The sequence below is a fragment of the Schistocerca serialis genome, chromosome 5 (genome assembly GCF_023864345.2).
Source record: "Schistocerca serialis cubense isolate TAMUIC-IGC-003099 chromosome 5, iqSchSeri2.2, whole genome shotgun sequence".
NCBI classification, from domain to species: Eukaryota; Metazoa; Arthropoda; class Insecta; order Orthoptera; family Acrididae; genus Schistocerca; species Schistocerca serialis.
The window spans coordinates 260,272,766-260,299,535 of record NC_064642.1 but is presented as its reverse complement, the minus strand read 5'-3'; the positions used below and the strand labels follow the sequence as shown (position 1 = coordinate 260,299,535).

At 39.9% G+C, this 26,770-nt stretch overlaps 1 protein-coding gene across 1 annotated transcript in view; it reads left to right on the top strand.

Annotated features, from left to right (window-relative positions):
• LOC126482317 (uncharacterized) overlaps positions 1-26,770 on the top strand; it is a 429,037-nt gene that overhangs the window by 19,843 nt on the left and 382,424 nt on the right. The window contains exon 2 of the mRNA XM_050106359.1: positions 25,877-26,068. Coding sequence (XP_049962316.1) covers positions 25,985-26,068 — 84 coding nt within the window. The 5' untranslated portion in view covers positions 25,877-25,984. The remainder of the gene's footprint in view (positions 1-25,876; positions 26,069-26,770) is intronic.

Here is a 26,770-nt window from a genome sequence, read left to right as displayed (position 1 = left end):
GATTCATATTCAACATGAGTGCGTTTCAAATTGCTTTAACGATGCTAAGACATTAAACCCTATCTTTTAACTTTTCATCCCACTCTTCCGTCAGAATGCCCTAACACCATTACCATTTGAACATTTTCAGCCATGCTATTGCTCTGAGGATAGCAAAATAATGTTTACTTCTGTGTTAACCATTTGCCCTTCTGTAAAAACTCTATAGCAGAATTGTTTTTGGGTTAATTATGGGACATATATGCAAAAATCAAGTACCAGTGGAATTCTTTTGTGACTAAATCCCCGTTTCATTGTTCTTGAAACCAAGAATGAAATGTGAATGTTTTCCAGCCGTATGCATTTGGAGCTAATTGCAAAGACCAGTGTTGAATGTCAGTATTTATTGAGTGGACTCCCCCCCCCCCCCCCTCCCCCCATTCTACACCCAATTCAGTAATGGCTCAAAATGTGGAATTCATTTCTGCTGCAGCATGCAGTGGTGAAGAATACAACTGCCTGTTCTCCTTGTGGAAGTTGGATTCTGCATTGCCTGCAGCTCGTCACAAGTCACCTGGCACAATAGGATCCATTATAGTATGTTGCAGCACCTCACAGGGCAAAACAAACAAATCCTCCTTGCCCTTTTAACCTCATTTGGGAGTCAGGACACTTTCCTGATTCATGATGTGAAGCAAATTTCGTTTCACTTTTAAAACCTAGGAAGAACTGTCCATACCTGAGTAGTTACCATAGTGTGCCCTCATTAGCAGCATGGTTAAGAGTTTGGGATGGGTGCTCACTTGCTGCCTTGTCTGAATGTTAGACTCTGGGCAGCTCCTTAGTTGTTTTCAGTGTTCCACCTTTGATAACCTGGCCCTCCTGGAAGGCTCTCCAGTGCTGACATCGCTTAACAGGTATATTTTTTGACATCTAAAATTCCTATCATACTACTTGGAGAAATGTTATCATTGTGGGGAATACCATGAATGGGGGTTTTCAAGGATGTCTTCCCATCTTTATGTGGTCCTCCCTCTCAGCAAGCTAAATTAGGTATTGAGTTGGTGACAACCTCTCTGATAACATTGAGCAGGAGAACAGTGTGCCTCAAGGTATTGTTGTAAGTGTGACTGTCTTTTTCACAGCTATTAACAGTATCATGTTGGTAGTTAACATCTTGTCCATTGTTTTCTGTTTGCCGATGACTTCTCTGGCTTTTGTTACTTCTCAAGCCTTGCAACAATAACTTGTCAGTTGCAAGTGGGTATTCAGTGGTTCGAGGAATGGACAGAGAAGAGGGATTTTAATTTATCTGCTGAGCGGTCTATGTATGTTCTTTCTAACCATTCTCATTTTATTTTAAACTTTCCTGAGTTGAGGTGGAGGGACACCCCTCTTAATTTTAAAGACACAGTGAGGTTTTTGGGCTTCATATTTACTTCTAAATTTGCAAGGTTGCCTCACCTTCTAGTCCTGAAAAGACAGTCCCTAAATAGCACCCAGTTTTTGAAAATGTCTTTGCTGCATTTCATGAGGAGCAGGCCGAACTTGTCTGCTCCAGGTGTACAGGGTCTTCATGCAATCTTGATGTGGTTATGGGTGTATGGGTGTGCACAACCATCTTATTTAAAAATGTTGGACTAGGCGCGCCATGCAGCAATTCACTGGCCAATGAAGTGTTTAGAACAAATCCTGTACGAAGTCTTGAGGCTAGTGATCTGCCGCTTCACATCAAGCAATGACTCCCCATGGTGTGACAAGCCTTTAAAATGATTGATACGCAAAATACATGTGCATACCATACAGTTGCTCAGCCACCATTGGAAAGACTTTTTCATAAATACAACAAGCAATGAATTCATTCAAAGGATTGCATTTTAGAGATGGATGTGGCTGATTTTTAAGTTTTACAACAATGAGAAAATGTCCACCTTGGCCCTTACAGAAACTCAGAATTATTTTAGACTTGACAAAATATAAAGGTTGCAATTTTACATTTCAGTATCCGCTTTTAACATTTTAGTAGGCATCACAGTTTTAAAGCTGTGTACACTGATGGACCTAAACAAAGGGAATACTCTGCCTGTTCAGTAGTGTTCCCCAACCTGGTCTTCAGGATTCACCTCTCCCACGAATATATTGTAATTACTGCAGAGCTCTGTGCGATCCTGGAAGCAGTGCGGCAGATGAGGTGTCTTCAAAGCAAACAGTTTCTCATTTGCTCCAGTTCCCATAGTACAGTACCATTATTGCAGCACTTATAGCCAGCAGAGAAAATGGTTCAGGTAATACATTATCAACTGCACATCCTATAGCACTGTGGGAAGCGGGTGTCACTCTGCTGGGTACCAGGACATGTGGGAATTTGGGTAAATGAACAAATAGACAAAGCTGCCAAGGATGTCTGCAGGGAACATGACATGAAACAGTGTGGTATTATTCCGCTGCACGTTGTCACTTCACTGGTGAGTTGGCAATGTATGCAACTCTGGGAGCAGCAGTGGCTGCAGGGAGGGACAGTAAGCTGTAGATGACAAAGCCAGCTATCAGGTTGTGATGTTCCTCATGCCAGTCACTCTGCTGGTATGAAGTGGCTCTAACCTGCCTAAGGATTGGGTACTGTACTATAACACGTGGTTTCCTCCTCTGTTGGCCACATTATAAATGAGTACCTTTTATTTTGTGATAAAGCAAATTTAGCTGGGGTTCTGCCCTATAATTCAGCTGATAACAAGGTGAATGTGGTCAAACTTTCAAAATTTTGTGTAGTGTCTGGACTCCATCCTAAGCTTTTAGGCTTTTCTGCGCCCACATCACTATATCGTTATCATCATCATCATCTCAACCATTAATGAAAACAGTTACTAAATATTAAGTATTATCTGTTTGTAGATTAAAATAAATTGACTGTAGTAATGTAGATATTAACATTTTGTTACTCGCTAATAATAAAGGTGGTGTAGTTTCATAAATACTTCCTAAAGCCTGAATTGTGTTAGCAATTTAGTGTGCCATAGCAAATAGTAATAATAATATTGTTTTCTGAATATACCTAAGATTAAGTCCTACTTATCATTATTTCTATTATTTTTCAATAATAGCAAAAATATACAGGGTGGTCCATTGATAGTGACCGGGCCAAATATCTCATGAAATAAGCATCAAACGAAAAAACTACAAAGAACGAAACTCGTCTAGCTTGAAGGGAGAAACCAGATGGCGCTATGGTTGGCCCGCTAAATGGTGCTGCCATAGGTCAAACGGATATCAACTGCGTTTTTTTAAATAGGAACTCCCATTTTTTATTACTTATTCGTGTAGTACGTAAAGAAATACGAATGTTTTAGTTGGACCACTTTTTTCGGTTTGTGATGGATGGCGCTGTAATAGTCACAAACGTATAAGTACGTGGTATCACGTAACATTCCGCCAGTGTGAACGGTATTTGCTTCGTGAGACATTACCCATGTTAAAATGGACGGTTTACCAATTGCGGAAAAGGTCGATATCGTGTTCATGTTTGGCTATTGTGATCAAAATGCCCAACGGGCGTGTGCTATGTATGCTGCTATGTATGCTGCTCGGTATCCTGGATGACATCATCCAAGTGTACGAACCGTTTGCCGGATAGTTACATTATTTAAGGAAACAGGAAGTGTTCAGCCACATGTGAAACGTCAACCACGACATGCAACAAATGATGATGCCCAAGTAGGTGTTTTAGCTGCTGTCACGGCTAATCTGCACATCAGTAGCAGACAAATAGTGCGAGAATCGGGAATCTCAAAAACATTGAAGTTGAGAATGCTACATCAGCATCGATTGCACCCGTACCGTATTTCTATGCACAAGGAACTGCATGGGGTCGACTTTGAATGTCATGTTCAGTTCTGTCACTGGGCACAAGAGAAATTACGGGACAATGACAAATTTTTTGCATGCGTTCTATTTCGCAACGAAGCGTCATTCACCAACAGCGCTAACATAAACCGGCATAATATGCACTATTGGGCAACGGAAAAACCATGATGGCTGCGACAAGTGGAACATCAGCGACCATGGCAGGTTAATGTATGGTGCGGCATTATGGGAGGAAGGATAATTGACCCCCGTTTTATCGATGGCAATCCAAATGGTGCAATGTGTGCTGATTTCCTATGTAATGTTCTACCAATGTTACTACAAGATGTTTCACTGCATGACAGAATGGCGATGTACTTCCAACATGATGGATGTGTGGCACATAGCTCACATGTGGTTGAAGTGGTATTGAATAGCATATTTCATGACAGGTGGATTGGTCGTTGAAGCACCATACCGTGGCCCGCTCGTTCACCGGATCTGATGTCCCCAGATTTCTTTCTGTGGGGAAAGTTGAAGGATATTTTCTATCGTGATCCACCGACAACGTCTGACAACATGCGTCAGCACATTGTGAATGCGTGTGCAAACATTATGGAAGGTGAACTACTCGCTGTTGAGAGGAATGTCATTACATGTATTGCCAAATGCATTGAGGCTGACGGACATCATTTTGAGCATTTATTGCATTAATGTGGTATTTACAGCTAATCACGCTGTAATAGCTTGCGTTCTCAGAAATGATAAGTTCACAAAGGTACATGTATCACATTGGAACAACTGAAATAAAATGTTCAAACATACCTACATTCTGTATTTTAATTTAAAAAACCTACGTGTTACCAACTGTTCATCTAAAATTGTGAGCCATATGTTTGTGACTATTACAGCGCCATCTATCACAAAGCGAAAATAGTGGTCCAACTAAAACATTCATATTTCTTTATGTACTACATGAATATGTAATAAAAAATGGGGGTTCCTATTTAAAAAGAAAAACGCAGTTGTATCTGTTTGGCCGATGGCAGTGTCATCTAGCGGGCCAACTATAGCGCCATCTGGTTTCCCCCTTCAAGCTAGACGAGTTTCGTTCTGTGTAGTTTTTTTCGTTTGATGCTTATTTCGTGAGACATTTGGCCCGGTCACTATCAATGGACCACCCTGTAATAAACTTGGATGGAAAGAATTTCAAAGAAAATTATTAGTTTAAATGCTCTTCATAAGTAGAGTATATCTACCGTATTATGGCTAAACTAATTTATTCTTAAGTATTTATTCAAAACAATAAACCAGTAATGGGAACAATGAGGAAGTATACACAATTCTGAGTTAGTATAAATTATTTATCCAAAATTATTTTTTTTTTTCAAATCCTTAGAAGATCATCATATCACAAAGAGCTGCAGTTTCTTGGTTGTCCTCTCACACAGAATGTCGTACCAGTGTGATCAGTTAAGATGAGCACTTTACAGACCCTGTGACTGCATTCAGATATTGTGCAATGCTCCAGACACCAGCAGAATGTAATTTATCATATTATGCTCCTTTGACTATACAGGGTGTTCATTTTAACTAAAGACATTGAAATATCTAGAAAACTACACATTTGATCAAAAAAAGTTATAATTCCAATTTGTTTGTCTTGGTCATCCAGTTTTACCACACTTGAGCCCCCACCTCATCCTGTGTGTGGGTAATGGGGCAAACTCTGAAATCTTCAGTGTTAACTCCCATTTTTTATTGCGGATTACTATTCTGTAGCTAAATCTACATCTATTTTGTCTGAAGCGTTTTCTTCGTTTTGCCACAGGTGGCTCTGTAATCGAAGGAACAGAAATGGGTACACAGTTGTAATTTACGACCTCCTACTCAATGGCCCATGGAAAACTCATTCACAACACTGTATTCCTCCAACATATTTAACAGGGACTACTGAGTGCACCACTGTGTCCGTGGCTCAAGGCAAATGCTACTGCACTTTTCCAATTAGTGTAAGTGTTAAAATATAGTGGTGCCAACTTCAGTACACTTAGTGATGCACTTTTCAAATGACCGTGCACAGGACAGAAGCATATCCGTGGGAATGTCAGCACAGGCATTTTTCATGCAGTCGACTATGTCTTCACGACCTGTTGGCACTTGCTGGTACAGCTTATCTTTTAAATACTTCCAAAAAAAGGAATCTGGCGGAGTCAGATGTGTAAACCTAGTGGGTCAAATAATAGCGCCACTTCTGCCGATTCACCAACCAGTGTAAACACAGTATAAGACTTCCATGCTTCAATTGCATAATGTCCTGGGCAATCATCATGCTGAAACCACATACGATGTCAAATGTTCAGGTCAAATCCTGAAGTAGTACTGGTAGTTCCTGTTCAAAAAACATTTGATATTTGTGTCCATTCAACGTGCCATTGATAAAATACAGACCAATGAGTTTGTTCCCCATGATGCCACACAATGTGTTGACAAATGAAGGACATTGGTGGTCAACTTGCCATAACCAGTGGGGATTGTTTACACTCCAGTAATGCATGTTATGCTGGTTAACACTGCCATAGTTTGTGAATGTAGACTCATCAGAAAATAGTACCTCAGCAAAGAACATAGGGATCATTTACATTTGTTTACGTGCCCATTCACAAAACTACTGAGTTATGGAAATCGGCGCCATGAAGTCCTTAATACAGTGAGATGTGGTATGGATGGTACTTATGATGATGCAGTGTTGTGACAATACTACCTACAGACATACTGGAATTGTGATGTAATTGCCAGGTACATATTCATGGGTTGTGGTGCACTGTTAATAGTGCAACTGTTTCATTAGCTTCTCCTGTAACATGTTTGCTTTGTTCCCTTCCACCAATCTGTTTGCTACCATTAGACATAAAGGTGTTCGCAACCTTGTAAAAGAACAAATGAGAGCAAGCTTTCTCTGGAAATCGCACCACATACAAGGGAACAGCAGCCTCATTATTTCTCCTACCTTCTCCATAAATCAGGATCATTTCAATTTTTTCTTCTGTGGTTGCAACATTCATCATCCACTTGCACGTCCATCCTCCAAATAAACAAGGCAATAAACATTGTGCAAGTATTGTAGTGTTTTGAGCCACATTCTGCACGATGCGTGAGTTCTGGTCGCAGTTTACAGATTGTTATGAAATATAGTTCGCTACATGGCCATGGTGGCATGTTGAGTAGTCCCCTGTTCGATATGTCAAAGCAATACAGTGTTGCGAATGGGGGTTTCCAGTTACAAATTATGAAGTACTGACCTGCCCTTTCCTTGTAGCATGGAGGTGGGGTCCCACATGCCTTCACTCGCTCACCTTTCCTCCTGCCTTGGGGAGTCATTTGTCATATGCAGTGTCTCCCTGAGTGGATTGCAAGCACTCGACCAGTGTTTCTCTCAGGACCCTTTGGTGCGCGGTATTCAAGATGCTGTTTTTGCTCTCGCTGAGTGTGGTCGTTCAGTGACGTTTGTGTGGACCCCTGGCCACATCGGCATTCCAGGAAATGAACGTGTCGATCGGTTGACCAAGCAGGCCACCACTTCGCCACCCCTGGAGCTTGGTCTCGTGGAAACAGACCTCCGGTCAGCCCTACATCGCAAGGTCCACGATGTCTGGAGCTCTGAATGGTCTGTCTTGAACACGGCAGATAAGCTCCGCATGGTCAAGTCGTCCACGGCCGTCTGAAACTCATCCTTGAGGGGCATGGGTAGGGACTCAGTTGTTCTCTGCCGTCTCCGAATTGGACATATGCGGTTGACCCACAGCTATCTCCTTCGTCGTGAGAACCCGCCCAAGTGTCGCTGTGATGCAGGTCTGACAGTGGTCCATCTTCTGATGGTCTGCCGCCTTTTAGCCCCCTTGTGTCAGTCCTTTAATTTACCAGTTGCACTTCCTTTAATTCTCGGTGGTGATGCCTCTACAGCTGACTCAGTTTTACGTTTTATCCATGCAACTGGGTTTTATCACTCGCTCTAGTGTGGGCGCTCTCGCGTGATTTCTCAGGCAACACCCACTCCAGCGACTTTTAATTGTGACGTGGATACCAAAATAGTGTCTTTTATGGTAACAAGTTGTGTTGGTACCTCTATCAACACTTTCCAGCTGGAGGTTCTTCGTTTGTAGATGAGTGGTTGACTTTTTACCTGATCCATCATCAACCACTGTAGTCTGTTTTACTCTAGTCAACTATTTGCTCTGCTCCTTTTAAGTATCCTCTATTTTGTGTTACTGCGGTGTTCATTTTAGCTCTGTACCCCTTGGTGTTCCCTCCCTCTGGGTGCAGAGGTTACGCTTTTAGTGTATAGGCCTTTTACAAGTATGTCTGTTTTTTAACTAGGGACTGATGACCTCAATGTTTAGCCCCCATCAAACCCCAAAACCAATGAACCCACATGCCATTGGATATTCATGGGCCATTGAGTAGCATTTTGTAAATTACGATTGTGGACCTCTTTCCATTTCTCCAATTACTGTGCCATCTGTGGTGAAACAAAGAAAATGCTTCAGACAAAACATATGTAGATTTTGCCATAGAATTGTAATCTGCAATAAAAAATGGGATTTCCCATTGAAGAGTTCAAAGTTGGCCCCCACAACCCACGCACACGGTGGGGTGGCGGATCGAGTGTGGTATCTTGGATGTCCCCACCCCGAGACAAACAAATTGGAATTATAACTTGTTTCCATCCATATTTCAATGTCTTCAGTTAAAATGAACACCCTGTACATTTACATGAGAATTAATCCACTCTGGCAGACATCTTTCCACACCACACAAACACTTCCCACCACCCACCCACATACACTTACGGTACTGTAATAAAACTAAATGACATAACTTGAATGGATGTACATCTCATAACTGAAATCCATGGTACAAAATTCTTTTGCGCAGTACATTAGGTATGATCGCACTAATTGCCATATAGTATTATGTGAATCTGACATCAGGTGCATATTTATTTTCAAACAATGTGACACATATGAGTTGGTTCTTCTTTATCAGACTCCCATCTGTTTGCTGTCTGTGTTGTCTTTGCAATGTAGACTTCACTTCAAGCATGTATAGGAAATGAAGAACCCTTTCCTCCTGTGGCTGTCACCACTTTCCTCTTGTTTTGTATTTATCTTCCACTCATAACAGTACTTTGCTGACATTCATTAGACTATTTCAATCCAAGTAAAAGTGAACTGAAACATAGGGCTGAATCTGAGCCTTGATGTGTACTGTAGCATATAAAAAAGTGCTGTTATACTTTATTTCAGTTCACATAACTGCACTTGTGTATCAATAACTGACGTATTATACATCACAGAATTATTATTTACCTATAAAGTACACCTTTTTAAATGACTCAGGAAAAAAGTATACATTGACATAGATACCGGTAAGTGAAACTCTGTCTCATTCGTGAACCATATTGTCCAATGCCAACTTTTTATTGACCCTGATCGTACTGGAAACATTCACACTATAGCACATGTTTTTCCAAATTACTTTATTCAGTTCCTGCGCCAGAGTATAATGGCAGATATACACTCCTCAGTTATTTGTTGCTCACTGCTGGTATGTTGACTATATCCCATATGTCTCTTGTGTAGAGCTTTGTAATAGATTATGTGACCCATCACCTGGTGTGGAAAGGTGATTATTGCATTGTCATAGGATTGATGTTCCCATTGTTTTGATGCATCGTATTGTGGATGACATGCTTGGTGAGAGAGGAGGCACATTGTGAACACTATTTGCTTCAGCTCATGCTTTGGTATTGCTTTATGTAATCCGTATGTCAATAAGTAAATATTTTAATTCCATCTTGCAACTTAATTTTTCTTTGTATCATATTTATTTTCTTTCTCTATTTCTCTTGGAAGTTGAACTGAATGTTTCTTATACTTGATGCATCATGATTGATGATTTGAGGGCAATGACTTCATTGAAACATTTATGGGAGATTTTTGTGAATAAGCACTTTTCATTACCATCCCTCACACTAAAGCTGTTTACAAAATTAGATAGGCTACTCTACAGTAGAAGATGACATATTATTATTTGTAAACAGTCGTATCTAGTGTTGCTGACTAACAATGCGTGATAATCCAAATGTAAAAACAAATGACACCGATTTTAGACAAACATGAAGCACATATTGCTTTGGAGGATTGTAAATTTTACATGTTACAACATTAACAAAAAGTGAATCCCCAGTTTAAAGACTTCTTTAAAATTTTCTTATGTCGAAGAAAGAGATGACTGCATTTCAGGCACTATCAGTTACCTTCATTACAAAATGAGTGCCACAAATCGTTGTATCTGACAATGTCACTGTTTGTTTTGGCAAAGGAATGGTGTAACACACCTGACCACTGCTCCTTTTCACGTTTCATCAAACTGTAGAGCACTGGGGTTTGGCATAACCATAAAGACATTAACTGGACAAAATGACGATGGTTGACCCCTGAGGAAACCAAGACGTGCTTCCTTATTTCCTACTGATCCAATTCTATACACAGCCACAGCCCAGCCAATATCCTGCACAGGCTCACAAACAATATCCTTTCCTTTCCAATCTCCTGCAGCTGCCCCAGCGAGCATAGTTCTCACAGCCATGCCCTTCCAGTAGTAAGGTCTATCTAGTCTGGGTTCACACTTGCAAGAGGGTGGATTTGAGGGGTCATCTCTGGTCATAAATGGTGCCAAATGTTTGGAGCTGATGGCAGACAAGAGCACCTCATGAGACATAATCTTACATCCCCAGCACGAATTCTTCAGTGAACTAGTAACCACCTTATGACACCCACCACTACTGTTGAATATACCTCTACACTAGTGTTAACTATATCTTTAAGCTAGCCTAGGTCCAGACCACTGTCTTCAGATGTCATCATAGTACCTGCTGAAGCTTGTCACCTCCAAGCCTTTGGATACAATGTCCTACAGTGCCATAGGTCCACCACCCTAAGACTAAAGGCAATAATGATCTATTGGGAGTGTACGGAGATTGAACCACCGATCCCAGTTGTAGAAGTCCCCTTCATGCTGCGGGAACAAGCGCTGGAGGCCCTGCCCACATCAGCAATTGTTATCAAGTTGTTGGCAGGGATGCCTGCCTCCCCTGACTCCCTGTGTTGCCAGTCTCAATCCCACACCAGACACCATCACAATCCATGGGCTGGTTATAAAATGGAGATCTATAAATCCCACCACTTCAGTGATATGGAGACAGACTGGGAGACTGATAGAGTTGCAACAATATTAATTGTATGGTGTGTAGTCCCACCTTTAGCAACCACAGCTCTGGGGATTGCAGCAAATGGCTGTTAAAGCCCTCAACAGGAAGTAATTATTGGTTTAAGCAGGTGGATTGGGAGTTCGTGTCTCATTACTGAACCTCTGTGCACTGATTTTCAAATGCAACTTTTTAACTTATGTTTCTAGATGTGGATTTTAACTTGAAACTTGGGTTGTGTATTACAGTTTAAGATGTTCCTGGCTTTATTCATTGTCACTGATGTGAGTTCACATTACTTGCAGTTCGAATTTTTGCTCTCTACTGCCTCCTTGGCCATTGAGTTTTCTTTCCACACACTATGTGATTCACAGTAGTGACCTACCTAGACCATGATAGGCTATATGCACAACATATATAGCTCATGTTTCAAGAGCACAATAATTGAATCCAATTCTCATCTCTGCTTTAGTTCCCGTTTAATCAACATATCTTGACAGTAATTTTAGTACTATACAGGGAAAAACAAACCATATGGCATTTTGACTTTAGAACTTGTGGCAATATAGTTGCTACTCACCATATAGCGGAGATGCTGAGTCGCAGGTAGGTGGAACAAAAAAACTGTCAAAGCTTTCGGCCAGACAGGCCATCATCAGGATAGATAAAATACACTCAAACAAACCATGGCCACAGTCTCTGACTGCCAAGACCATGTGGACAGAATGCGGATGTACATAGGCTCAGTGTTCATCCATTGGCCTCTCACTGTTTTGTGACCTAGCTAACTGCCATGCTTCCTTAGCCATGTGGAAGGAGCCATACACTTGTCTGATCATATGGGGTGAGTACGTACCCGCCAAAATCAAGTGATGCCCTACGGTGTGAATAGCATGTGATGGGGAATTACTTCCGCGCACTCACAATTATTATATGGATGCAGTGCTCTATCTCCTGGGTTATCATAGGCCTGTTGTGTGTGAGTACCCTTTACTTATTGAACTTATGATCAGGACTTATCTTTAGACAAGACAGGGCTTTACTGTTGTTATGTTGAGCTTTGTGCTGATAGCAGATCTCATAATGGTAATTGCTCGAAAACAGTGCCCACTACTGCAGTTGTTGCACCATCTTGTTTGGTAAGAACAGCTGGGACACCAGAAAGCAAAATTAGTGGCATGTGGATTCCGAGCAGGTAGAATTTTGTTCCTTTTAAGAAACAAATTAAATTTTTGATACTGTAGATTACAGCCAATGCCTTCATTTATATTTGGCTATAATTCACCTGTGCCACTGTTAGTGGTTTAGATGGATATCCAACCAGTTGTTCCATGCTGTCGAGGGATGTACTTGAGAGAAGAGCTCATATCTTGAATTGTGAATCATCTGTTCCAGAACTAAATGTTTTCCTGCCTTAAAGTTGGGCAGGAGGGAGCAGACTTCAAACATTTTTTTAGCTCTAATGACACTGTCTAACTATTGGTGGACCACTGAAATTTGACTCTCTTTTGAAATCTGCTTGAAGGGATGTGATAACTGCACAGAATTTGTAAATATTTGCTGTAATTTACCTTGCACAATAACAACTGGAGCACCTTCAATTTTATGTGTGCGGAGAGATTATCAAACACTTCGACAGGGTATGATATGGGCCTGAGACTACCTTTACTCAGTATGTGGCCGGGATACTGGATGCTCCAGTGGAGCAAATTACATTTGTATTAATTTATATTTGAGCCCTCTAAGCCATTAAACAGGTGCTTAGGTATTGCACCCAGGTAGATCAGAAGCTACAATGTCATTAAATAGTTTGCAGCTAGTAGTATCCCTTTTATAAGATTCTCTAACCATTGTGGTGAGTTTGTAACAACATTTGTAATTATCTTATTTGTACTTACATGTGATGGTGCCATGGGATATATCGGTGATACCTTAACCTGTCTTCAATTCAGTTAGAAAACAAAGTTGTCTCCAATGCGTTTTTTATTTACCTAAGTTAACATCAGATGTACATTACGCATTTGACTAGTCAGTGTCAAGTGCTCATTGTATGGCTTGTGCAGATTCAAATAACTGAGGTAAGTGAAGAACCTTGCATTTACTAGAATCAGAGTGGGTTGTTTTTTCCTGGACTCTTGTTTAGAAGCTAGATACACAACCACATCCTGAACTAAAGAGTCAGCATAAGGTGTATTAAACTTTGAGAACAGGAAATAACATTGTCAACTAAGACTCCACTGAATGACCAACCAGAAGTTACGTGACTCGTTCACTTTCTTCTGATGCTAGTTGAAGCTTAGTCTAACAGGCATTATATGTGTTTGCATTTTGAAATGAATGAACAAGAAGTTGCACAAGACATCAGATGACGGACTATAAACTTTCACAAGTGACAGTAATTTGAGAACAAGCTTGGAAATGTGACTCCTAGTAAGCAGTAACAAACCAGAATGAACATTATGAACAGAAATATTAGTAGCTTGCAAAATAGCGGGAACTGTTAGAGATAGTATTCCAAATTTGATGATGCAGTCGGAAAAGCAATGGACTCATTTTTGAGAAGTGGGAAAACAAATTGCTACTGTTCCTTTCAAAGTTAAGTTTTTCATTATTTTCCTCATTCACCTCAAGTTGTGCCAATATCAGGTTGGTTCTTTTCATGTGATAACTACTTTCCTTCCCTACCTTCAGCCAGATTGAACATATAGTCATGTTAATGATTCAGCATTTCTTTTCTTTTAGAGAATCTGTTGATCCAATAGGGCACTTATAAAAGGAAATGTGTTCATCTGAGATCTCTAGCCAGATTTCTTACTAGATTACTTATTTTCCAGAAACAGAAAATAGTGTGTTATTTACATTAATATCCATCCACAGACACAGATGTAGTCTGAGAAAAGTGTGATACAGCTATTGCTTCCAATGATTTGGTAGATAATATTAGTTACAGGCCGTATCTTGGTTCAGGTAATGTTAACTGTCATTGAGGAAATGTTATCCAATTATATAGCAAGAATATCACATGTGATCAAGACTGGAGTTTTGGTATAATTATTGATATACACGGTGTAATGCAAAAGGTGTGGCTGAGCTTTCAGGAAACATTCCTCACACATAGAGGAAGAAAATATATGTGGACATGGGTTCTAAATGCTTTATTCTCATATTAGAGCACAGTTTCTACAACTTTTAACCAAATCAATCATCTACATTGAAACAAAGCCTCATCTGTGAACAGTACATTTGCACTTTAGTGAGGGTTGACACATTGTTGAATGAATCACTCCCAGAAGTGTTTATGTGTAGATAAATCAGCTGCTGACAGCACCTGCACACATGGTGTGGATACTGCATGTTCTCATGTAGCATTTTCCAGAGATTCATGTGGTCAACATTACTTGTTGCAGCTAATTGTCTTAGGGTTGTTGTCAACTGCACAGAGAATCTCCTTCTCCAGGTGAGCTGTCCTCATCCTTCTAGGCCTCCCCTAATCACAAGGGATAGGCTTAAATGGTCCCATAATCCTTGAAAGGATGATCAGTTGCTTCAGTCATCATCATGTTACTGCTCTATTGTTCTGGAAAGCTCTCCTGATACAAACAGTGAGCGCCACAGCCACTACCATCTGCTAATCCATACAGCAAATTGGCATCTGCCAACCCTGCATGTGAGTACACTTCCAATGTCAACACAAGCAGTGACTTAATCACATTTCAAAATTACCTTCATTCAATTGGAGCAACCAACATTGATGGTAGACCTAAGAATTAGAACTTACTGTACATTCTAACCAAATGTAACCAGGATGTTATTTTGAACATTTCATATAAGAAGGTGTTTCATGTAATGCTGATTCGTTCTGTTTGTGCGTTTTCCATGATTGATGTGATTATGAAGAGAAGTAGTAAATGAGCTGTAACACGGAAATAAAGTATTCCTGGACCCATGTCCCTATAACACATTTTATTCCTGTATTTGTGAGGAATGTTTCCTGAAAGTTTGGCGATATCTTTTTGTTACAGCCTGTATAGTTTTAATTAAAAGTAGTTTCAGCCATCCCATAAAATACCTGGTAGTGTCAATATGCAAGGATATGTACAGGCTGCATCAAACCAGTAAACAGGCGGATCTCTCTCTCTCTCTCTCTCTCTCTCTCTCTCTCTCTCTCTCTCTCTCTCTCTCTCTCTCATGCACACACACACACACACACACACACAAGCAAACAATCTAATAGGTTGTGTCTAATGGTTGTATTGTTTTAATGCGCTTTTACATATTGAACAGGAATACCAGTGGACTTTGAGCATTTAAATCTTGTTTTACCCAGAGGAACGTTCAAGAGAAAAGGATAAAAGTCTTAGTAAGCAAACACTGAAGTAAAGAACTGTAATCTTTAAAGCAACAGATTTGCATTTGAGGGAGTGGGATTCAGATTACCTTGATTTTCTATGGGTTCTGTAAATAAGTCAAGGCAAAATAATGCTTTGAAAGGGAAACAGCTGGTATCAACTCCCCGTCTTGCCACACGAAGTATGTACTCCATCTCCATTGACCTCATGATTGATAGGGCATTAATCCATACTGTAAAAAATATTTTTTCGTATTTAGCTTTCAGCAATTTTTCAGAGAGTACGTGGTCAAAAGTAACACAGCACAGTTGACAACTTTTGTTGGTTCATAAAATTTATAGTGCACAATATTAACATTTCATTTCTCATTTGCAGTGTAAAAAAATGTGTGTAAAAATAATCATACGAAAACTACAAGCAATTTATAAATCTGTGACTGTCTACGTGTTGCCACTCATAAATTTTATTTTTCATTACAAGCAGTTCTCATAAAAAAAGAGCAATATGCATTTATTGTAATACAAATTGTTCATATATTTTTCTTTAACTGTGATGCTCTCATGTGATATTCTCAGATTTTATGAAATGAATTTCCATTAAACAGACTGTGAAATAACTCTTGAACTTGATGATTATGTTATTTTATTCAAAATTGAACATTAAACAGGTATTGGCACTAAATACACTGTGAAAGTTTAATAAAGGAGAAAAACAGAAAATAAAAACAGAGGAAGCTGATGCACAGTTGTAACTAATGAATTCCAGTCACTTGAATATATATAATACATTTTGTATAAAGAATGAAATGTGTTACTGAAAACATTTTCCCTGTAAATGTAACTTAGAAATTTGAAATGTAGAATTGCAGTTGACCCACAAAGACAATTAAAATATAGTATTTTGAAATTCCTATGTTACTGTATAATATCTGTAATCTGATCAGCCAGCTGGGTCACTTTTCCATTAAGTGCTTTTCTTGACTGTCGGAAAACAGTCCCACACTTCAGGAAAATCTTGAGCTCAGTTTTCAGTTTATGTTATCCTTTGCGCAGAGCTATCTTGTATCATGCCTATATTTCCTTGCATTGGTCCTCTCTTTGTACATAAAGATATCAAATGTGATAATGAAAAATCTTTGGGGTAATGTAAATAATGGAAGAAGTAAATGTAATAATTCACAGTATATCTGAGACATTGGGTGTTGATAGGTACAAAAACTAGACTGAAGAATCACTGTTGTTGATATACAATAAGGTGATGAAAGTCATAGGATAGTGATATTCACATATACAGATGGAGGTAGTATTATGTACATAAGTTGTAAAAGGGCAGTGCAATGGCAGAGCTGTCATTTGCACTTACGTGATTCATGTGGAAAGGTTTCTGGTGTGGTTATGGCTGTCAGTGGGAATCAACAGGTTTTTAACATAGAATGGTAGTTGGAGCTAGATATGTAGGCCGTTCCATTTTGGAAACCGTTAGGGAATTCACTATTCCAAGGCCCACAGTATCAAGAGTGCGCCGAGAATACCAAGTTTCTGGCATTGTCTCTCACCATGGACAACCAAGAGCAATGGTGTTTGCATAGAGCTGTCATTGTTAATAGCCAAGCAACACTTAATGAAATAACTGCAGAAATCAATGTTTGACATACGATGAATATATCCGTTAGGACAATGCAGTGAAATTTTGCATTAATGGGCAATGACAGGAGATGACCGATGCGAGTGCTTTCGCTAACAGCATATCACCTGCAGCACCTCTCTTGGGCTTGTGGCCATATTGGTTGGACCCTAGATGACTGGAAAGCCATGGCCTGGTCATCTGAGTACCATTTTCAGATGGTAAGAGGTGATGGTAGGATTTGAGTTTGGTGCAGACCCCACAAAGCAGTGGACACAGGTTGTCGACAAGGCATTGTGCAAGCTGGTGGTGCCTCAGTAATGGTGTAGGTGTTATTTACATGGAACGGGCTGGGTCCTCTGGTCAAAATGAACCGATCATTGACTGGAAATGGCTATTTTTGGCAACCTGGAGACCATTTGTGGCTTCATGCGTCCAAACAACGACGGAATTTTTATGGGTGACATTGCACCATATCACCATGCCACAATTGTTCAGGATTGGTTTGAAGAACATTCTGGACAAGTCGAGTGAATGATTTGGCCACTCTTCTCTCTGGATATGAATCCCATCGAACATTTTTGGGACGTAATTGAGAGATCAATTTCTACGCAAAATCCTGCACCAGCTACACTTTTGCAATTATGGATGGCTATAGAGGCATTATGGCTCAATATTTCTGCAGAGAACTTCCAGCGACTTGTTGAGTCCATGCCATGTTGAGTTTCTGCACTACACCAGGCAGAGGAGGTCCGACATCATATTAGGAGGTATCCTATGACTTTTGTCTCCTCAGTGTATTCATTGTGAGAGATTAAGCAATATTTTGATGTTTGAAATCTGCCATTAATTTGGTGTCTCAGCTGAACATTTATTTTTTGATATGACTATTTTCAATTCTGTGCTGCATTCTATGTAGGCATGACAACCAACACGCTGTCTGTGCACATGAATGGCCACCGTCAAACTGTGGCCAAGAAACAAGTGGACCACCCTGTTGCTGAACACACTGCCAAACATGATATCCTTCATTTCAATGACTGCTTCACAGCCTGTATCATATGGATCCTTCCCACAACATCAGTGCCTCTGAATTGCGCAGGTGGGAACTTTCCCTGCAATGCATCCTACGTTCCCATAACCCTCCTGGCCTCAACCTTCGTCAGATGCTGTCCTCACCCATCCAGCCCCTTCCCTGCTCCCATTCCAGCACTACATAGCCGTCATTCCATCACCACACCCAATCGTTTTTATTTATTTTTATATATTTTTTAAATTTATATATCTCTATTTCTCTCCTTTTCTGCTACTCTCCCCCCCCCCCCCCCTCCCCCACCTCTCCCCTGCCTGGCACACAACCTGCAGCACTTCACTGTCTGCCATCCCCACCATACTATCCCACCCCCTCTTCACCCCAGCCTCCTCCTTTCCCACACCCAATTGCCACTACCATCATGCACTGGTGCTGCTGCTTGCAGTGTGGTCTCAGTTGCCTGAGACTGCAGTCGTGTGTGTGTGTGTGTGTGTGTGTGTGTGTGTGTGTGTGTGTGTGTGTGTGTGTGTGTGTTTGTTGTTGACAAAGGCCATTGGCTGAAAGCTTTAAGTGTGAAAATCTTTTTGTGCTTTCTGCGACTCAGCATCTCCGCTATATGGTGAGTGGCAACTTTCCTTCTCAGAATATTGTTTTAGTTAAAATTGATCACATTCAGATCTGTGTATTTGCACAAACAACCCATCACATCTGTATAGAATTACACATAATCCATACTCAGAAGGTGATCAAAACTAGTCCTATCAGAAATATGTATGCAGAACTGAGACAACAAAATAAAAATTAATTTTTAAAGACTGAAAATGTTGCTAAGTTTATGCATGATGCTCTTTCTTGTAGCTATCCAAACATTAACGACATTTTGCTACTGACATATGTTACCAGATAAGATTTGAACTTCCTACTGTGAGCACTAATTATTATAACATGTGAAATGTAAGATCTTTTGTGGTTTACCTCTCAGTAGCAAATGCATACTTCAGTGTTCACTGCCTGGCACAGTGGGTGAACATGTAGCCATACATCTGGAATGTGAATTAGTTACAGGCCTAAAGTAAGCTTGTTTACAATTCAAGGGGTAGAGTGAACCAGATAGTAGAAATATGTTGACACAAACTTCCCACTAGAATGTCATGTCTGGGGCATCGATTAGGCCTTCATTGATTCAGGATTACACAACTTGGGGAACACAACCTAGGTGGATAGTTGGTTTCCTTCAACTATGTGTGATATAAAACAAGTCTTAGCCAGGCAGGCATTAACATTTCAAATAGCATGAGACTTCCCTTCCAAAATATGAACATCTACTCCACTTAAAGAATCTGAGAGGTCAACAGTTCAAATGAAATCTGTCTTACAAGAACTTCACAATTAAATCCAAAGAAATAGTTGAAGTTATGTAATGATTACTTCAGTTTTAGATTGAAAGAAAAATAATACCTGCACCTGTGAGTTTTCTCACCATTATTTGTTCATATTGTTAAAAATCTGATTTCACCATCCTTATTTCTCAACAAAATGTAGACATTGGTGCTCCATACAGAAATACTTGTGATCATAAGTGCCCCTATGGAAATGCATTTGAGAAAATTTGTAGTGTGTCTTTCCAGTAGATTCTAACAAAAATGACTGCAAATCTCTCTCTGCTTACCACAGTTCCCCAGCATATAGATATTTTATATCCCGACTAAATGTTTGTTACCTTGGTCTCAGGTGCAGAAACAACAAAATGGAAATTCAAAATCAATAGAAAAAGAGAAGCTGTAATAAAATGATAATTTCCTCACTTAGTACAATATATATCTTTCATGATACCAGTATAAGGGAGATTGATATTTATCTGATAACTCCTCCTCTGAACATGGCAGGAACCCCATTTAGCTGGAAGGAAAAAAGAATGGAGGAAGTCTGCCCTGGAATATGTACAAGCTATCCTCTGCTCGTTTCTCACTTCACATGGACCCTCTTGCCTCACTGAGCTACCTGCCTGTACATAGCACAAACCCTAGATAGTTCCATGAAAATCTTTGTCCATAACAAATACACTAACCACAAATAGAACCTACTTGTAAGAGGCTGTTATTTGTTCCGCATAAAAAATCGTATCCCTACAACCTTTGTGCCTGTGGGTTCTGCAGCTGCAAAGGAGTGACAAAGTCATCGATATGTGCTGATAACCTTCCAAAGCCGCTACAGACATAGTCTTCTTACCAGCTAGTTCATAGATAGATATCTTTTTCATAACGAAACCAAATATCACTGCTAACCAGTATTCCGCTCCTGTTTTACTACCCAATGCTCCTCAGCATAAAACTCAACAATTTCCTAGAGCTTCAACTTTCTCTCATATCTCGAGGCGAGACACATCCCCCAAATCCTGCTCCCCCTCTTTGCAGCAGTATCCCGTTGTGTGATCCTGTGCAATGTCCTAGTCCATTCCTTGGCCAATACTGTTACCAACCTCACAACTTGTGGAACTTTCTTCTGTGAATGACCCAAAGGGACCACATATGACAGTGGACATTTGATATACTATTTATGTTGTAACCACTTTGCAACATTCTTTGTAGGTGTAATAAGTTAACAGCTGAACATGTGTGCCACCAAACTGTAGCAGACTGCAAGCTTGAAGACATTGTTACTGATCATGTTGCACACTGCAACACTAATCACCTCAGCAGTTGTATGTTGTTCCATCCTCAAATTTCCATTATCCCACACTAAAATAATTTTAGGTGGAATGTTTGTGGAGCACTTCAGCAATTGTAATTGACATAGTTATTTTATTTTTAAATGCAGACTAAATAGAACAGTTTTCCAGTAAACATTACTCTTTTCAAGTTAATAATTAAATGATTTTCAGGTATTTTGATAATTGTAGTGCCCAAAAAATCTGTATGCATACTTATTACTAACTCCAATCATTGAGCAAAGAATCAACTGTCTAGTTAGGAATCACACGTTACATGTGTGCTATTAGACTGTTTCTGGTGCTCAGGTATTCTACCAGCAGATGAAGGAAGAACTCTACTGACTAAGTTACTACACAATGAGGGATATTTTTCCTCTTTTCACTGCTGTTTCCAAATATGAGTTGTCCAATTTGCATGCACTATGTACCATTTACCTATTGTTGTTGATCAGGTTTGAAAATTGACATCTGGCCTTAGATGCTCAATTTGTGCTGCTTTTATTGGCCTGTGAGTGTAGAGTTAGGTTTAGTATTCCATGACCTTATTCTGTGACAACTGGATGTTGTGAACTGTCAGTCACCATTGATGGTGTTTTGCCAGAACTCGTGTATGCATTAATTGATTTCACTGCCTGTGCTCGACAGAACATGGTAAAAATCACAACACAAAAAGTAGTGCCGCTGTGGCCGAGCGGTTCTAGGCGCTTCAGTCCGGAACTGCGCTGCTGCTATGCTCGCAGATTCGAATCCTGCCTCGAGCATGGATGTGTGTGATGTCCTTAGGTTAGTTAGGTTTAAGTAGTTCTAAGTTTATGGGACTGATGACCTCAGACGTTAAGCCCGTAGTGCTTAGAGCCATTTGAACCATTTTTTAACAAAAAGTAGTTATCTTGTTTTGCAGATCGCCAAGATACATATTTTTTTAAATATTTTTATATGCACTGCTTGTCATTAAAATTGCAGCACCAGAAAGGACAACAAATAACAAAATTTAACTGATTGTGCGTATACAGTACAGGAGCTTATTAGGAAGAGTACGTGATGAAATGTGTCAGTGATTTGGCGGTATACAAAGTGCAAAATTTAATAGATGGAGGCTCTGAGCAGCCTAGGCACTAAGTCAAATTAAGTTTGGATGACAGGTACAAGTACATCATTCTATGATATTTCAAGTATGTGTCAGAGTTCATTAATTGTAGGTGCTGGTGAGTGATAGCATCCCACTCTCTCAGAACCCATGACGAGATATTTTTAGTAGGTGAGAGATCTGGAGTTATGTTGGCCAGAAAAAATAAACACACTCTGTATCAAAGTGATCAGGATAACACAGGATACATGCAATCTTGTTTTCTTGTTGAAAGGTAAGGCACAGACACCAGACTTACCATATCAGAAATGTCATGACTGCTGTTCAGATTAACGGCTGTATGAACTGGAGATGATTGTGTTGTGTACCCAATGGCACCTCATACTGTCGTGCCAAGTGATGGGGCCACGTGACTGACGAGTGCCATCTGGCAGTGCTTGTTCTCTTCTGAGCCTCAACACAAGCACATGTCCATTGTAATGCTGTATGCAGAAAAGGGACCTGTCTAGAAAGATATGGTGCCACACCTGTGTCCATTGTTGTCATTGGATGTACCACTGCTGGTGGGACTCTGTCTGCTGTTGCATCAAAGAAATCTGCACTTGTGCTCACTGTGCTGTCATTTTGTGTTACATCATACATTGTTACAGTGTCAGTGTGGATACCTGACATGCTGCAAACAAATCCATTTTCTGACACAAGGTACATCATGTGGCTGTGTGAGCCTACATGGCCATGTGAAAAATGTCTTGTCCTCTCAGGTGCCAGTCATTCATGACGACTGAGATCCTGGCAGTGAGTATAGCCTTTCTGAATCCATCAATTCCATTTTTATACTACAGCCTTGGGATCGCAGTTAATGTGAGCAGCAGTATCGTGGGCCCATATACTACAGTCTTGGTAGGCCATGATAGTTCCATGATGAAATTTCCACTTATGCTAGGTGTTTCTCCTTCTTACACAAGGCATACCATAATTTTCTCACAGACAATCCACATTCAACCGCAATTTCTAAGTGAGAAATGTGCTGTGTACTCTTTCCTTGTGCTTTTACTCCTGTGTACTTTGTGTGTTTGTGCTGAAATGCTAGTCATTTTATATCCTAGTATGTGTGTCAGTTTGACATTTGTTGCATGCCATTTTCAAGTTGTCGCGATTTTAATGGTCGGTAGTGTATGTTTATCTATGCTTCCACTACCCTGAAAACTGCAATGCATCCAACACACTGTTTAACCTTCAGTACGGTTGCTAAAACTACATTCTAGCAGAGAGTTAAAGATATAACTCTACACAGAGTATTTGCTGTGATGTTGTAAGTGACAAGTTAAACTGGAAACAGTGTTTAGAAGGAAAGAAGCAGCATATTACAAGTTTTTTTTAGTTTGTTAATGGGAGATGTTTAGATGCTGTAAGAGGCAATACAGTGCACACAAAGATAGGCACTCAGATTCAAATCTATGTCCAACACACTGTTTTAAATTGTCATAGACAATTGTATTCCAGGTAATCTGCCTTCATTGGAAGCCTGAGATGTTTCCTATAATGTCATCTTTATCTTTCTAATTAAAAGATACTGAGCTAGTTAGCACAGTCATTAGCACTCTGCACGCGCATGCCGGCAGCAGCGGTTAAAATTCGCATCTGACCATCCTAATTTAGGTTTTCCATGATTTCCCTTAAACACTCCAGGCAATTGTCAGGATGCTCCCTTTGAAAGGACAAGGCCACTTTCCTTCCTCATCCTTGAAACATTTCAAGCTTGTGCTCCATCTGTAATGACCTAGTTGTTGATGGGGCATTAAACATTATATTGTTTTTCAATTAATTGGACAGATATGTAATACTCAAAGATGGCTTGGTGTTGCCAGGAGAAACAGTGACCTGCTTTTATATATTGTTGTTGTTGTTGTTGTTGCGGTCTTCAGTCCTGAGACTGGTTTGATGCAGCTCTCCATACTACTCTATCCTGCGCAAGCTTCTTCATCTCCCAGAACCTACTGCAACCTACATCCTTCTGAATCTGCTTGATGTACTCATCTCTTGGTCTCCCTCTACAATTTTTACCCTCCACGCTACCCTCCAATACTAAATTGGTGATCCCTTGATGCCTCAGAACATGTCCTACCAACCGATCCCTTCTTCTAGCCAAGTTGTGCCACAAACTTCTCTTCTCCCCAATCCTATTCAACACCTCCTCATTAGTTATGCGATCTACCCATCTAATCTTCAGCATTCTTCTGTAGCACCACATTTCGAAAGCTTCTATTCTCTTCCTGTCCAAACTATTTATCAACCATGTTTCACTTCCATACGTGGCTACACTCCATACAAACACTTTCAGAAACGACTTCCTGACACTTAAATCTATACTCGATGTTAACAAATTTCTCTTCTTCAGAAATGCTTTCCTTGCCATTGCCAGTCTACATTTGATATCCTCTCTACTTCGACCATCATCAGTTATTTTGCTTCCCAAGTAGCAAAACTCCTTCACTACTTTAAGTGTCTCATTTCCTAATCTAATACCCTCAACATCACCCGACTTAATTCGACTACATTCCATTTTCCTCGTTTTGCTTTTGTTGATGTTCATTTTATATCCTCCCTTCAAGACACTATCCATTCTGTTCAACTGCTCTTCCAAGTCCTTTGCTGTCTCTGACAGAATTACAATGTCATCGGCGAACCTCAAAGTTTTTATTTCTTCTCCATGGATTTTAATACCTACTCTGAATTTTTCTTTTGTTTCCTTTACTGCTTGCTCAATATACAGATTGAACATCATCAGGGAGAGGCAACAACCCTGTCTCACTCCCTTCCCAACCACTGCTTCCCTTTCATGCCCCTCAACTCTTATAACTGCCATTTGGTTTCTATACAAATTGTAAATAGCCTTTCGCTCACTGTATTTTACCCCTGCCACCTTCAGAATTTGAAAGAGAGTATTCCAGTCAACATTGTCAAAAGCTTTCTCTAAGTCTACAAATGCTAGAAACGTAGGTTTGCCTTTCCTTAATCTATCTTCTAAGATAAGCTGTAGGGTCAGTATTGCCTCACGTGTTCCAGTATTTCTACGGAATCCAAACTGATCTTCCCCAAGGTCGGCTTCTACTAGTTTTTCCATTCGTCTGTAAAGAATTCGCGTTAGTATTTTGCAGCCGTGACTTATTAAAATGATAGTTCGGTAATTTTCACATCTGTCAACACCTGCTTTCTTTGGGATTGGAATTATTATATTCTTCTTGAAGTGGTGACCAATTTTGTATGAATTGTGCCATCTTCACATCTAAAATGTCGAGAAGATGACAGTTATCATTTTATTTCATATTATTCTAAAAATTTTTGTGACAGTTTGAAAATACTTTATTACATGAAGGAGATGGAGTTGTTATTTTGATTTGTAAAGGGATGGAGCCTTTTTTGTTATGTCATGTACCACCACCACCACCACCACCACCACCACCACCACCACCCTCACCCTCACCCTCACCCTCACCCTCACCCTGCTGATGCGGTCTGCTTTTGCTATGCTATAAATTTTCAAAAAGTTTAAAGAACCTATATTAAGTGAGGAATCTAGAAATATGCTGTATCCTCCAGTGTATCACTCCTATAGCAAATGCGAAGAAAATATTTGACTTGATCGCCATGAGCACAGAGGCATTTAAGCAATCATTCTTCCTGCACACCATATACACGTGGAAGAGAAAAAACCCTAATGTGACGCAGTGGGAGGTACCCTCTGCCATGCACATCACCGTAGTTTGCAGAGTATGCATGCAGATTTAGAATACTAAGACAGCTCTGAAAGTCTTTTAAAACAACTGTCTCTGTCTTGTGAGGGAAAGTATTTGTTGAATGTGTCCAGATGTAATTAAATGTTTTATATGTGAAATGTTGGCATTATGTTTGAATCATGTGTAAACTTGGCATTTTATTTATATTCATATTTAATGCTAATGCTTTTCTGCATTTCTCTGAATAGAACATTGTGCACATCAGAAGTGCAGACAGTACGAAGTAGAGGTTGAGGAAGAAAGTATAGTACCTACTGCGAGAATCAGATCCATTAAAGTTGTGTGCTGCTATTTTGATGATTTCCGAAGTGACTTCTTCATGTTCGTATCTCAACTCCATAGGCAAAATGCAGAAAGCAAATGGAAGTTCCACCATTTGGGTAAGTCAACAAAAGTTTCTTCTGTGGTACACAATGTTTTTCAAAAAATTTTTTTAAATTATGATTTTATATGATATTATGAACCTATGTTTGAAGCCTCTAAAATTTTATTTAACATGTTCAGATGGAAAAGGCGGGACATATTATTTGTTTTTTTGTAATTATAGTGTGTGTGTGTGTGTGTGTGTGTGTGTGTGTGTAATTAATTCAAATTTTGGCAATATAACTACTGATTGTGCAGTAAGAGTTATATTATTTTCCCCTTGGCAATACACAAGTTATCATCATTAGTGTTCTGCCTAACTGCAGGTTTTCATACAGTAGTTCCCTGTGCTCTCCTGTCTTCTAACATCCTCTTCAGGTCCATGTAATTTCTGCTTCCCTTTACGTTGTTTGTCAACATGTAGCTCCTCCTTCCTCTCAATCTCCTCCCATAAACTAGACCTTCAAAGCATCTGACAGCAAGCACTCCCATCTCAACGAATGTCCCATCCAGTTCTTCCTTTTTCTTATAACCCACAGCAGTCTTCTCCACTCAACCCTTGCTTGCCAACACTTTTTGTACTCACTCTTTCCATCCACCTTATCCTATCCATTTTCCTCCACATCCACATCTCAAATACTTCTAGTTTTTTTTCATCTTATTGTCTCAGTGTCCATGTTTCTGCCCCATAGAGTGTCACACTTCAGAAAAAAACACTT